General features: G+C 41.7%; 1 protein-coding gene across 7 annotated transcripts in view; it reads left to right on the top strand.

The window, feature by feature from the left end:
* klhl32 (kelch-like family member 32) overlaps positions 1-15,202 on the top strand; it is a 253,841-nt gene that overhangs the window by 51,286 nt on the left and 187,353 nt on the right. For 5 of the 7 annotated variants that reach the window (XM_060820853.1, XM_060820879.1, XM_060820863.1 and 2 more), the window contains exon 3: positions 187-294. The exons of the other annotated variants lie outside the window; for them this stretch is intronic. In XM_060820853.1, coding sequence (XP_060676836.1) covers positions 187-294 — 108 coding nt within the window. The remainder of the gene's footprint in view (positions 1-186; positions 295-15,202) is intronic. 7 annotated transcript variants of the gene reach the window in all.

The following is a 15,202-nucleotide window of genomic DNA, read 5'->3' as shown; positions in this document are numbered from 1 at the left end:
CTACTTCACTTATTTCTTAATCTTGTTTTAAATATAGTCTTTAGTTTATCTAAATTACAGTTCTTTGCTTCACTTATGGTGCAATATTTTAAGAGTCTAAAATTTGCAAAGTGATGGTAGAAGTTAGAATGCATACCTGTACATTCTGTATAATTGACCTTTGAATTTATTTAACTTTATTTTCAGGCCATGTTTAGCCTATGCATGGTGGAGAGTGTGGCTGAGGAGGTGAGCCTACATGGAGTGACCAGTCTGGGTCTGAAACAAGCTCTGGAGTTTGCATACACAGGCCAGGTACAGATTGATTTTAATCTTCCAAAGCAAACAGTTATTCAGTTGAATTCTTGTTGGGAATTAATTAAAAACTAATAAATACCAAGTCTGTAATAAGGAAACATATGTTTAGCTCAATTGTAACTGCGTTTCACAGGAAATTGTAACTCATGGCTGGGTTATGAATATTTCTCCGAGCCAATTATGCTCAAATAACATATCAAAACTCACATTGCAATCTGTGAGGTAATGAGCCAGAACAATTCCAGACTCTGGGTAATCACTAACTTTCTGCATCTGTAGTTTGCATTGATGGTTAAAACAAAAGTTCTTTGGATGCTGAAAATCTTTTTTAAAAAAAGTGCTGCAAATACTCAGATCTGGCAGCATCTGTGGAGAGACGGAGTTAATGTCCAATATGGTGAGTGTATGTTCATGACAATATTGCATGAAATGGAACAATCTCTTCAGAATGCCAATATGGAGGTGGAGGGGAAAAGGTGTTTGTTGATGACATACCAAATGGCAGGGTTGCAAAGGAACTGGGACAAAGTATCTCTGTTGCATTTCTGATCGTACAATTTTCCATCTCTTCCTTTTTGCTAAACAAAGAATTTTCCCTCACTGAAGTTGAGATGGCCCTCAACCATATCCAACTCATTGTTCTGCACATCTGCTGTCTCCCTTCTCTCCAAAAAACAGTGACAGGTTTCCCTTTTTCCTCCCTTTCCTTCCCAATGGCCTCTATATTGAGGATCATCCACAGCCATTTCTGCCAGTTCCACAATGTTGCCAACTCAAAATACCTCAAATCCTCTGCTTTTGGCATTCTAAAGGGTCTGCAACATCCGAACCCACTGCTCGGTCACCCTCAACATTTCATTGTCTTCTCACTTTCTGTGCTATTAGAGAAGGTATAGCACTTACCTTTTCACCTCCTGTCTCTTCTCTGTTCAAAGACCTAGCACTCCTTTCATGTGAGGGTGTGATTTACTTTTAATTTTTTCAATTTGGTATATTGAATACACTCGTAATGTAGTCACCTCCTCATTGGCATATCCAATAATGTCCTTCATGGAAGGAAATCGGTCATCCTCATCTGGTTTAAATACCAAAATTGGGAGAGCGGTCTCTAAGTAGTCACACAACAGCCTGATGGAGTCATACTCATGGAATCAGACTTTACCCTGTCACAGACATTGCCATCACCATCCCTGGATGTATCCTGTCCCACTGACAGGACAGACCTGGCAGAAGTGGTGGCACAGTGGTGCCCAGTCAGGAGGGAGCTGTCGTGGGTGACCTCAATATTGACTTCAGACTTCATCAAGTCTCATGCTATCAGTTTGAATATGGGAAAGGAAACCTCCTGCTGAATACCACAACCATCCTCCCTCAGTCAATGATGAATTAGTCCAAATTGAGCCACACTTGAAAGAAGCACGGAGTGTGTCAAGGGCATGAAATGTACTCTGGGTGGAGGATTTCAACCAAGAGTAGCTCAGAGACAGCACTACTGATGGGGCTGGTTGGGTCCTAAAGGTTATAGCTGCTAGACTGAATCTGCATCAGGTGGTGAGGGAACCAACAAGAGGAATAAAATATTCTTGACCTTGTTCTCAATCTGGCTGCTGCAGATGCATCTGTTCATAACCGAATCAGTACGAGTGACCACTGCAACTCCCACTCTGCCATCATCATTAAGCCAGGAGAACAGCCCTGGTTCAATGGAGGACATGCCAGGAGTAGCACCAATGTACCTAAAAGAGGTGTAAACTTGGGGAAGCTAATAAAGAACAAAGATTGCAAATAACAATACAGCACAGGAACAGGACCTCCAAGCCTGTGCCAACATATTTTGCCCTTCCATACTAAAACTGTCTCCACTTACAGGATCTGTATTCCTCCATTTCCTTCCTATTCATGTATTCATTCAGGTGCTTCTTGAATGCTCCTTCTCTTCCACAATCTCTTCTGAAAGCATGTTCCAGGCAATCACCATCCTTTGTGTGAAAAATGTACCCCACACCTCTGTTATCAATACTGCCACTCCTAACCTGCATTTCCAACCTGTGTTCCCTAGTAATTGACTCCTCCACACTGGGAAAAGGCTTAATACTTTCCACTCTATCCATGCAAGAGGCAATCTTATAAACTTTTGTCAGGTTGCCCCTCAACCTCCTGCATTCCAGTGAAAACAAACCCAGTCTTCATAGCTAAAATCCACCAAACCAGGTAACATCCTAGTAAACCTTCTCTGTATCCTCTTCAAAGCATCCACATCTTTCGATAGTATGGTGATCAGAACTGTACACAATGTACCAAGTGTGGCCTAACCAAAAAGCTATAAAGCTGCAGCATAATTTGCCTATCCTTATACTCAATGTCCCTTCTAATGAAGGCAAGCCTACATAGGCCTGTTTAACCACCCTTAACTACCTGTGCTGCCATTTCAGTGATTTGTGGACGTGAACACCCAGATCCCTTTGCATTTTAATGCGAAGGGTTCTGCCATTCACCGAATAATTTCCACCTACACGTGACCTTCCAAAGTACATCACCTTACATTTGAATAGATTAAACTCTATCTGCTATTCTTTTGCCCATATCTTCAAATGATCCAGTTCCAATGAACCCTGCTGTATCCTCTATCTGTAAAGCCACCAATCTGTATCTTCCGCAAACTTACTACTTGGACCAGCCATGTTTTCCTCCAAATGATTTATATAGATCATGAACAGCAGAGGTCCCAGCACCAATCCCTGTGGAACACCACAAGTCACAACTCTCCATTCTGAAAAGCATCCTTCCACCGCCACCCTCTGTCTCCTATGACTAAGCCAGTTCTGTATCCATCTAGCCAGATCACTCCTGATACTATGTGACTTTATCTTTTGTACCATTCTTCCTTGAGGAATCTTGTCAAAGGCTTTACTGAAGTCCATGTGAAAACAATAATCTCTTTTGCCTCAATCATCTTCGTCACCTCCTCAAAAAACTTGATCAAGTTAGTGAGGCATAACTTCTTGCGCACAAAATCATGCTGTCTATTGCTAATAACTTAATTTGCTTCAAAATATGTATAAACCTTGTCTCGGAGAATCTCTTCCAATAATTTCTTGACCACTGATGTGAGGTTCACAGGCCTGTAGTTTCTTGGATTATGCCTGTTATCCTTCTTAAACAATAGGACAACATTGGCTATTCTCCAGTACTCTGGGACCTCATCTATGGCCAAACAAAACACAAAGATGTCTGTCAATGCTCCAACAATTTGTTCTGTTGCCTCCCTCAATATTCGGGGATAGGTGGGACCTCTGCAAACAGGATGGTCTACACCTGAACCAGAGGGGTACAAGTATCCTTGGGGGGGGCAAATTGGCTAATGATCTTCGGGAGGTTTTAAACTAATTCAGCAGGGGGATGGAAATCTAAATTGTAGTTCCAGTGTCCAGGAGGTTGAGATCAGTGAGGTCAGAAATTAAGTTTCAAGGTCGCAAGAGTTCACCGGCAAGCAGGAAGGTGGTTTGAAGTGTGTTTACTTCAATGCCAGGAGCATCTGGAAAAAGGTGGATGAACGTGCAGCATGGGTTGGGACCTGGAACTTAGATGTTGTGGCCATTTCAGAGACGTGGGTAGAGCAGGGACAGGAATGATCGTTGCCGGTTCCAGGATTTCGATGTTTCAGTAAGAACAGAGAAGATGGTAAAAGAAGGGGAGATGGGGCATTGTTTGTCAAGGACAGCATTATGTTGGCAGAAAGGACGTTTGAGGACTCATCTACTGAGGTAGCCTGGGCTGAGGTTAGAAACAGGAAAGGAGAGGTCACCCTGTTGGGAGTTTTCTACAAGCCTCTGAATAATTCCAGAGATGTAGAGGAAAGGATAGCAAAGATGATTCTGGATAGGAGCAGGAGTAACAGGATAGTTGCTATGGGGTCTTTAACTTTCCAAATATTGACTAGAAATACTTTAGTTCGAGTACTTTAGATGGGTCACTTTTTGTCCAATGTGTGCAGGAGGGCTTTCTGACACAGTATATAGACAAGTTAATAAGAGGCAAGGCCACATTGGATTTGGTACTGTATAATGAACCCAGCCATGTGTTAGATTTGGAGGTAGGTGAGCACTTTGGTGATAGTGACCATAATTCGGTTATGTTTAGCGATGGAAAGGGATAGGTATATACCACAGGGCAAGAGTTATTGCTGGGGGAAGACAATTATGATGTGATTAGGCAAGATTTAGAATGCATAGGAAGGGGAAGGAAATTACAGGGGATGGGCACATTTGAAATGTGGAGCTTGTTCAAGGAACAGCTACTGTGTGTCCTTGATGAGTATATACCTGTCAGGCAGGGAGGAAGTGGTCATGTGAGGGAGCCTTAGTTTACGAAAGAAGTTGAATTTCTTGTCAAGAGGAAGAAGAAGGCTTATTTAGGATGAGACGTGAAGGCTCAGCTAGGCACTTGAGAGTTACAAGTTAGCCAGGAAAGATCGAAAGTGAGAACTAAGAAGAGCCTGGAGGGTACATGAGAAGTTGTTGCCAGGTAGGATCAAGGAAATCCCTAAAGCTTTCTATAGCTATATCAGGAATAAAAGAATGACTAGAGAAAGATTATCAAGGATAATAGTGGGAAGTGTGCTTCGAGTCTGAGGAGGTAGGGGAAGAGTTAAATAAATATTTTTCGTCAGTATTCACATTGGAAAAAGACAATGTTGTCGAGGAGAATACGGAAATAGAGGCTACTAGACTAGATGGGATTGAGATGGATAAGGAGGAGGTGTTAGCAATTCTGGAAAGTGTGAAAATAGATAAGTCCACTGGGCCAGATAGGATTTATCCTTGGATTCTCTGGGAAGCCAGGGAGGAGATTGCAGAGCCTTTGGCTTTGACCTTTATGTTGCCATTGCCTACAGGAATAGTGGCAGAAGACTGGAGGATAGAAAATGTTGTCCCCTTGTTCAAGAAGGGGAGTAGAGACAACTCTGGTAATTAAAGACCAGTGAGCCTTTCTTCAGTTGTGGGAAAAGTGTTGGAAAGGGTTATAAGAAATTGGATTTATAATCATCTAGAGAGGAATAAGTTGATTTGAGATAAGCGACACAGTTTTATGATGGGGAAATTGTGGCTAATAAGTCTTATTGAGTTCTTTGAGATGGTGACCAAACAGGTGGATGAGGATAAAGCAGTTGATATGTTGTATATGGATTTCAGTGAGGCGTTTGATAAGGTCCCTATGTAAGCTATTGCACAAACTATGGAGGCATGGGATTGAGGTGATTTAGCAGTTTGGATCCAAAATCGGCTAGCTGAAAGAAGACAGAGGGTGGTGGTTGATGGGAAATGTTCATCCTGGAGTTCAATTACAAGTGGTGTACAACAAGAATCTGTTTTGGAGCCACTGCTGTTTGTCATTTTTATAAATGACCTAGATGAGGACATCGAAGGATGGGTTAGTAAATTTGCAGATGACACTAAGGTTGGTGGCATTGTGGACAGTGCTGAAGGAAGTTGCAGGTTACAGAGGGGCAAAGATAAGCTGCAGAGCTGAGCTGAGAGGTGGCAAATGGAGTTTAATGTGGAAAGGTGTGAGGGGATTCACTTTGGAAGGAGCAACAGGAATAAAGAGTATGCAGCTAATGGTAAGATTCTTGGCAGTGTGGATGAGCAGAGAGATCTCGGTGGCCATGTACATAGATCCCTGAAAGTGGTCACCCAGGTTGATCGGGTTGTTTAGAAGGCATACAGTATGTTAGCTTTTATTGGCAGAGGGTTTGAATTTCGGAGCCACGGGTCATGCTGCAGCTGTACAAACCTCTGGTGCAGCTACTTGGAGTATTGCGTACAGTTCTGGTCACCGCATAAGAGGAAGGATGTGGAAGCTTTGGAAAGGGTGCAGAGGAGATTTACTAGGATGTTGCCTGATATGGAGGGAAGGTCTAATGAGGAAATGCTCAGGGACTTGAGGCTGTCTTCATAAGAGAGAAGAAGGTTGAGAGGTGAATTAATTGAGACAAGTAAGATAATCAGAGGGTTAAATAGCATGGACAGTGAGGGCCTTTTTCCTCAGATGGTGATGGCTACCACAAGGGGACATAGCTTTAAATTGAGGGGTGATAGACATAGGACAAATGTCAGAGGTAATAGGGGTGTGGATTGCACTGTCTGCAACAGTAGTAGAATTGATAACTTTAAGGGCATTTAAATGTTATTGGATAAACATATGAATAAAGATTGTATAGTGTAGGTTAGATGGGCTTCAGATTGGTTCCACAGGTCTGTGCAACATCAAGGGTTGAAGGGCCTGCACTGCACTATTATATTCTATGTTGTGTGTTCCAGATCCCATCAGGACTCACGGACTTAGCTACCTTAATACTTTCAGGTGCACAACTCCTCTTCTGTTTTAAATAACAACTTGGCTTGTAAATTTGACACTCCCTTTCCTGAGATTATCCTCCACCAATTCCTTCTCTTTGGTGAATATTGACATAAAGTATTAGTTTAGGACCTCACGTATCTCTTCTGGCTCCACACATAGGCTGGGTACCCTTTTGCTTTTTATACATGTATAAAAAGCCTTGGGATTCTCCTTAATCCTGTTTGCTAATGACTTTTCATGATTCGTCTTCACTCTTCTATTCTTTGTTTAAGTTTTTTTCCTAGTTTCCTTATATACTTCAAGGGTTTCATCAGTTCCCATCCTCCTTGACCTTATGTCTGCTCACTTTTTTCCCCTTTTGACTAAAGTCATTACATCCCTGGTCATCCTTGGTACATGTAACTCACCATACCTATCCTTCCTTCTCGCAGGAACGTGCCACTCCTGAATTCTTATCAACTGCCATTTGAAATACTCGCACATATCTGATGTGGATTCACCCTTAAACAGCTTCCTCCAATCAAAATTATCTAGTTTCTGCTTAATTGTGTTGTAGTTCACCTTCCCCCAATTTAACATCTTCACCCAAGGACTGATGTTATCCCTATGCATGAGTATCTTAAAACTCACGCTATTATGGTCACTACTCTCAATGCTCCTCCACTGAAATCTCACTCATCTGGTCGGGCTCATTCCTCAAAACCAGGTCCAGTATAACCCCTTCCCTGGTCGGACTATTTGCATACTGTGTCAACAAATGAATGGTCCTTACAAATTCTGCCCTAACTAAGCACCTAGCATGAGTCCCAGTCAATAAAGGGAAAGTTAAAATCACCTACCATAACAACCTTGCTGGTTTTACATCTTTCCAAAATCTATCTGCATATTGTCTCCTCTATCCCCCAATGACTGTTGGGAGACGTGTAGTGTACCACCAGTATTGTGATAACACATTTACTGTTCCTGAATTATATCCATATTGGAGGAGAAAGTGAGGACTGCAGATGCTGGAGATTAGAGCTGAAAATGTGTCGCTGGAAAAGCACAGCAGGTCAGGCAATATCCAAGGAACAGGAGAATCAACGTTTCGGGCATGAGCCCTTCTTCAGGAATGAGGAAAAGTCTTTTCCTCATTCCTGAAGAAGGTCTCATGCAAGAAACGTCGATTATCCTGCTCCTTGGATACTGCCTGACCTGTTGCACTTTTCCAGCACCACATTTTCAGCTTATATCCATATTGCCTTGGTGCATTTGTCCTTTGATGTATCCTCCCTCAGTACAGCTGAGAGATTCTCCTTTACAAATAATGTAACTCCTCCACTCCTTTTACATACTCTTCAATCACACCTGAAACATCTAAATCCTGGGACATTCAGCTGCCAGTCCCTCTTTCAAAGAAGTCTCTGTAATTGCAATAAATGCCATAGTTCCAAGTACTAACCAGTGCTCTAAGTTCATCTGCCTTGGGTATTATACTTCTCGTATTGAAACACATGCATTTCAGACCATATTCCGAACTCTTTTCAGCAGTATTTCCTTGTCTGTTCTTGGATATGTTTGCCTCGGTTTCTATCTCTCCCTCAAATTTTTATATTTATTGCCCTACTCCTCTGGTTCCTATTCCCCGCCATACTAGTTTAAACCCTCCCCAACCACTCTACCAAATACCACCCCTGGTAACCTGGCCAGTTTATATAGGTCCCACCCCCCAACCCAGAACTGGTCCCAATGCCCAAGAATCTGAAACCCTCTCAGTCACACCATCTTTTCAGTCATTTTTTCATCCTGTATATCTTGCTGTTTTTACTGACTAGCTCTTTGCACTGGTATTAATCCTGAGATGAGTACCTTTGAGGTCCTACATTTCAACTTTCTTCCTAGCTCTCAATATTCTGCCTTTAGGACTACTTGATGCTTATACTGCTTGACATGCAAGTGATGGGCAGAGCTAAGTGATCCCACAACTAACCGATCAGATTTAAGCTGTGCAGTCCTGCCATATCCAGTCATGAATGCTGGTGGACAATTAAACAACTCACTGGTGGAGGAAGCTCCACTGTATATCCCCATCTTCAATGATGGAAGAGGCCAGCACATCAGTGTAAAAGGTAAATCTGAAGCATTTGCAGCAATCCTCAGCCAGATGTGCCGAGTGGATGATCCAGCTTGGCCTCCTCCAGTTTCCCCTACATCACAGGAACCAGTCTTCAGCTAACTTGATTTAGTCTTCACAATGTGAAGGAATGGTTTTACATCTTTCCAAAATCCATCTGCATATTGTCTCCTCTATCCCCTAATGGCTGTTGGGAGACGTGTAGTGTACCACCAGTATTGTGATAACACATTTACTGTTCCTGAATTATATCCATATTGGAGGAGAAAGTGAGGACTGCAGATGCTCTGGAGCCACTAGATGGTACAAAAGCTGCAGGCCCTGACAATAGCCCAGCAATGTACTGGAGAATTGTGCTCCAGAACTTGCTACTCTCTGTACAATTAGAACATTGGTACCTGCCTGACAATGTGGAAAATTGGCCACATATGTCCTGTACGTAAAAAGCCAGACAAATCCAACCTGGCCAATTACCACTGTGCTCAAAGGTCAGAAAAGTGTTGGAAGGTATCATCGACAGTGCTGTAAAGCAGCACATGCTCAGTAATAACCTGCTCATGGTGCCCAGTTCAGTTCTGCCAGCACCACTCAGCTGACCTCCTTATCACCTTAATTCAAACATGAACAAAAGAACTCAATTCCAGTATTGAGGTGGCAGTGACGGTCATTGGCATCAAGGTTGCATTCAACTGAGTGTGGCATCAAGGCACCATACAAACCATTGAATCAAATGGATATCAGATGGCAGACTCTGCTAGTTGGAAGATGGCTGGTGGTCAGTTATCTCAGCTCTACGACATCTCTGTAGGTGTTCCTCAGGGCAGAGTCCGAGGTTCAGCCATTTTCAACTACATCAATTACCTTCCCTCCATCATAATGTCATAACTGGGGATGTTCACTGATTACACAATGTTCTGCTTCATTTGCAATGTCTCAGATACTGAAGAGTCCATTTCCAAACATGACAAATTCTGGACAATATCCAGGTTTGGGCTGACAAGTGGCAAGTGACCACTTGTGGAAGTTTTCATAATTCCAAACTCCAGTAACAGACAACCTGACCTCCACCCCTTGACATTCAATGGTGTTACCATCATTGAACCTCCCCACTATCAATATCGTTATTGTTTACATTGACCAGAAACTCAACTGGACTTGCCACATAAACATCGTGGCTACAAGAGCAGGTCAGAGGCTAGAGTTATGAAGACCAAACCCCCCTCAAAATGTATTACGATAACATAGACCCTAACTTTTCTCCAGGAAAGTGTAAGGCATTCTGGATGCAATTTGATTAGTCAAACTACCAGGCTTGAAGCAAAACACTTCATTTTTATACAATGAAGTTAAAATGCAGAAAATAAAAATAAAAATTCTTAATTGTAACTCAATTGAAATAGTTAAGATATTATGTGTTAAGTACTGATTAGCTGTTGCAAGATAGTAACATCCCATGAATACACACGTGGCAAAGTCAAGTTCAGTGAAATAGATTGTCTCACATGCAATTCTCCAGTCCGGGAGGAAAAAACATCAAGGGAAGACGCTGGCAGAGAGAAAGAACTTGAGCATTTTGCTGTGGCATGAACAGATGTGTAGCAGCTTCCAAATCTCAACAGCCTCTAAAAGTTAAACTAAAATCCTACTTCTGTGGGAGTTTGACCCTTTCCAATCAAGCTGATTCTATTGCTCCAACTTTTAAAAATAAAATCCAAGGTGTCACAAGCTGTCTACTTTATTGACTTGGAATAGTCAATACCTCTGTCTCAACTACTCTTCATTAAAAAAAATTCAAGGTACGTCTTTAAGCCATAGTGTCATCACACTAGGATAACTGTGGCAGGTAACTCACCTTTTGACTCCCAAAGCCTGTCCATTATCTACAAGGGCCAAATCAGGAATGTGATGGAATTCCCCCACCAAGGGCATCACAGTCAACCCAGAACATGTGGCCTGCAGCAGTTAAAGAGGACAGCTCATTGTTACCTTCTCAAGATGGGCCAGACAGTGATACCCTCATCCCATGAGTAATTAACAAACATGTGGCTTTCACACAGAATATGCCTACTCAATGCACAAGCATGATGGCAGGCTTCTGGACTCTTGTCATTTTAGGTCATCACTTTGATCTCAAGGTCACAGGTTTGCCCTCAGCCTGCCCTCAGTTCTATTTCAGCTCAATATAAGTTCTTTCTTCGTTTATGCACTTTACAACCTTCTGGATCCTAAGTCAAGCTCAACAGTCTCAGATCATGAGCTCCATCTCCTTTATTGATTTTTTTTTGTTGCCATGTTCGAATCTTAAACATTTATCATGTTTTTGCTTTTGGACAGAGCTGTACGTTGAGGTCATTGATTCTCAATCTGGATCATGCTTTGGGCTCAACTTTACCCAAAGCAGCTACATGTCATTTTAGGAGAATTTTCTGGAGATGTTCTCCATGAGGTTTAAATGAGTTATCACATACAATTCGCTGTTACTTACCTCATTGTGCATCCACAATGCTCACTATCATGTGTTCACTAGTGATTGAAGTACTTAGCACACCTGGGACCTTCTGGGACTTTTGATATCAAATTTGAAACCCAGTCGTGCCCCAGGTCAATCACTGCCATCGATAAATATTCCCTCACATTGGGAGAGAAATGACAAAGAACAGCTTCCGAGTACAAATAGGTAGCTCTAGGGATATTTCTTTGCAAGTACAAGCTCACCTTCACAAATGTAATGCTATTTTACATCATCACCTATCTCAATAGTTACAGTGACAATGGATTTGTAAGAATCGAACTAAACAGACTACCCATCCTTCATGCCATACCACTGTTAAAAAGTTGTCCAAGGGAGTGCTATGCTTTCCCTAATCCAGCATTGTATAACCTCTTTTCCTTGTTCAATGTGGGAGCATCACATGCTGGAAAGCCTTTAAACAATTGAATGTTGTTTGTATAGACTGGGGCCGTTTTCCCTGGAGCATCAGAGGCTGAGGGGTGATCTTCTAGAGGTTTATAAAATCATGAGGGGCGTGAATAGGGTAAATAGACAAGGTCTTTATCCTGGGATTGTGGAGTCCCGACCTAAAGGGCATAGGTTTACGGTGAGGCAGGATGAATTTAAAAGGGATCTAAGGGGCAACGTTTTCATGCTGAAGGTGGTACGTTTATGGAATGAGCTGCCAGAGGATGTGGTGGAGGCTGGTACAATTGCAACATTTAAGAGGCATTTGGATGGGTGTATAAATAGGAAGGGTTTGGAGGGATATGGGCCGGGTGCTGGCAGGTGGGACTAGATTGGGTTGTGATATCTGGTTGGCATGGACGGGTTGAACTGAAGGGTCTGTTTCCATGCTGTATATCTCTATGACTCTATGACTGTATGATATCCGATCGGCATGGATAAGTTGGACCAAAGGGTCTATTTCCGTGCTGTACATCTCTACAATAGCAAAAGCAAAGTGAAAACAAACTGAATGTAGTTGCATTCACTTTTGGGAACAAATGGTGACTGGTTATCTTTTGATCTTGCAGTTCAAACTTTGGGTGAAAAGTCCAACCTTTTTGTTCTGTCAAATTTCATTTATCCAAACTTGTATCGTTTTCCCCAACTGACTCTCCATTGCTGACATTGTTCAGGGGCTGGGAAAGTTCAGCCTTTTTTTTTGTGTCCTACAGCAATTTTCTCATGATGCACTTTTTATTCTATTGCATGTTGTAATTTAATCTCTCCTCCCATCAACCCCCATCCCATTTCGTTGTTCCTCCCCCTCTCTGCTTTCAATGGCATAAAACCCATTGTATTTATACTTTTTCTTAGCTTCCAAGAAGTTGTATTCAATTCAAAATGTTAACTATGCTTCATTTTCTGCAAATGCTACCAGATGTGTTGGGTAATACTAGCATGGTCAGTTTTTATTGAATTTGGTTGTTCCCATTAAATCTTATGTAGTAGTTGAGAACCATCACAAGCTGCGGTTATTCTGCTAATAATGGTACATTCTATTTTTGAGTCTCAGTGGTAATCTAAAAGGCCTGGACCTCAAAGTCTAACAAGAAAAAATTGAAAAAGTTCATTGCAAGCTGACTATTAGTTTAACAAATAGTAATTATAAAAAAAAGCAATTTTGTCAGCATCTGGAATCATGGTGAACTTTTGAATTATTTCTGCATCTGGAAATGAATGAAGCTTGGAATTATGACAATATAGAGTCTGTATTTATAAGAGGTTTTAAAAGGTTTCATTATTGATCTTGTGATGGTTCCAAAAAAGGTCACATCATATGCTTGCTTCTGGTAAGCATTCATATTCAAGTTGAATGCTTTATTTTGAATGAATCATGGAGTAAACAAGTTAGATTTGAAATGGTGAAAGATTCTAATGATATGGCCCTATATAATTATTCAAGGTTTTTCATAAGTGATTCAAAACAGAAATTACAAGCTTTAGATGGAGAGCATCTCTCTAGGATCTCAGCACAAAGAGGCAAGTATCATGTACAGTACAGGCATAGAATTTTACCTAAACCCTGTGCATTAAGTTCAGTGTTATAAACGTTTTAGGCATGATCAAAGTAATTTGGTCTGTTTGTTAAAGATTTCTCACCAATCTGCCATTTTGTATTGCCAGGAGTTTCATGGTTTGTAAAATATGATAAAGCATTGACCTTTTGTGTCCAATTCTCAGCAATACACTTTAAGACTTTCTTGTCACTTTAGATTCCCTCTCTTTATTGCCTTGATGTGGTCTAGAATAAAGGGGGGCAGGGCCATACCACTCAACTATGGCCCACCTCCAGGGGGTCTTTCCATCACATGCTGCTCTCAAACAGCAATGGAGGAATCTGGGGTATGGCACAGCCTTTCTTCTGTAACTGCAAATATGTTGGGTTTTCAGTCATTTCTGATAAAAACCATTTACGGGTGCTGTATTGGAGTGATCCTATAAGTCTGTAAATAAGACTCGAGTTATAGAATTGAACCCATTGAGGTTTTTGAGATGCAATGTGTGTTTGTACTAGAATTCTACAACTCTACTGGAGATGCTGATTGTGTACTATGCAATAATTAACAATTGCTAAACATAGGAGGCCACTGTTAGCATTGTTTGCAGTTGGTGCACTAAAAATAAGAATGGAGGAAAGAGATAGTGTATCCCCAGAGGCTGGAGCCCTTCCAAACACTTGCTCGGGCCAGTGACTAGAAAGAGTGGAGGAGGTCAATGGGAGCAGTATAACTTCAAGAATTGATGTTTAGACATTAGCCCTTCATCAGAAATGATGTGTAATGAAGGGCTCATAGCCAAAAATGTTTGTGTGTGTGTGTGTGTGTGTGTGTGTGTGTGTGTGTGTCGGGGGAGGGGGGGGGGAGGGGTGGAAAAGTAAATCATGCTGCCAGCTCACTTGACTATGATGTGTGTCTGTTCTGCTACAATGGACTCAGGTAGTGATATTATTGCAGCCTATTCTATTTACATGAGCCATAGAAATGATTTTGGAACTTTAAGAGGTCTCGTAACCTAAAACATGAAAATGGCTACCAAGTTCAATTTTATATTCTGTAGCTGTTGAGTGAAAGCAGGCCATTTGGCCCATTGAGTTCACACTAACCCTCTGAAGAGCATCCCACCTAGACCCACCCCCTGTAAACCTGCATTCCCCATGGCTAACCCAACTAGCCTGTACATCATGGGGCAATCTAGCATGGCCAATCCACTTAACCTGCACATCTGTGGATTGTGGGAGGAAACCCATGTACACACAGAGAATGTGCAAACTCCACACAGACAAATTGCCAGAGGCTGGAATCAAACCCAGGTCCCTGGTGCTGTGAGGCAGTAGTGGTAACCACTGAGCCACTGTGCTGCCATATTAGTTCTACTTGCCAAGAAGGGATAAAATTCACTAATTTGATATTTTTATATGTACACATTTGGAATCTTCTCTTCCACTGCCTCTGCAACCTGAACTCTACAGAAATAAAAAAAAGAGGAGAGTAATACTTTCCAGAATCTCCTTGTCACTGAAGGATCTGAAACTGTTGTAAATGGAAAGACCTGGTGGATGAAGTTTAATTTACTAGTTTGTCACTCCTGCATTTCTTGAAGAAAAGCTTTGTCATCTTTAATGCAGTCATGACCCCTTGTGGTAATTAATTTAACTGCAACCTAAGTATTTCATGTTGTAAGAATTCGCTATTGACAGAATGATTGTGGTGATACAGTGTGAACTAACTGTACAGAAATTGATATCCTGTCACCAAGTCACTCTTTATTTATACGTGAAGAGTCCTTGAGACTGATCCAGCTCCCTCAGAGCCAGCTCATGTGAACAGAACCTCTCACATTCCTGTAAAGATCTGTCAGCTAGTGCTCCCTAATTGGGGCAGTTAATCTGATGCAATCAAGGAACTCATTCTGTGAGGTCCACCTGGCTGACA

Source organism: Hemiscyllium ocellatum, chromosome 3 (assembly GCF_020745735.1).
Source record: "Hemiscyllium ocellatum isolate sHemOce1 chromosome 3, sHemOce1.pat.X.cur, whole genome shotgun sequence".
In the NCBI taxonomy this organism is placed as follows: Eukaryota; Metazoa; Chordata; class Chondrichthyes; order Orectolobiformes; family Hemiscylliidae; genus Hemiscyllium; species Hemiscyllium ocellatum.
The sequence above is the reverse complement of the archived record's forward strand: the minus strand, read 5'-3'. Positions and strand labels throughout refer to the sequence as shown.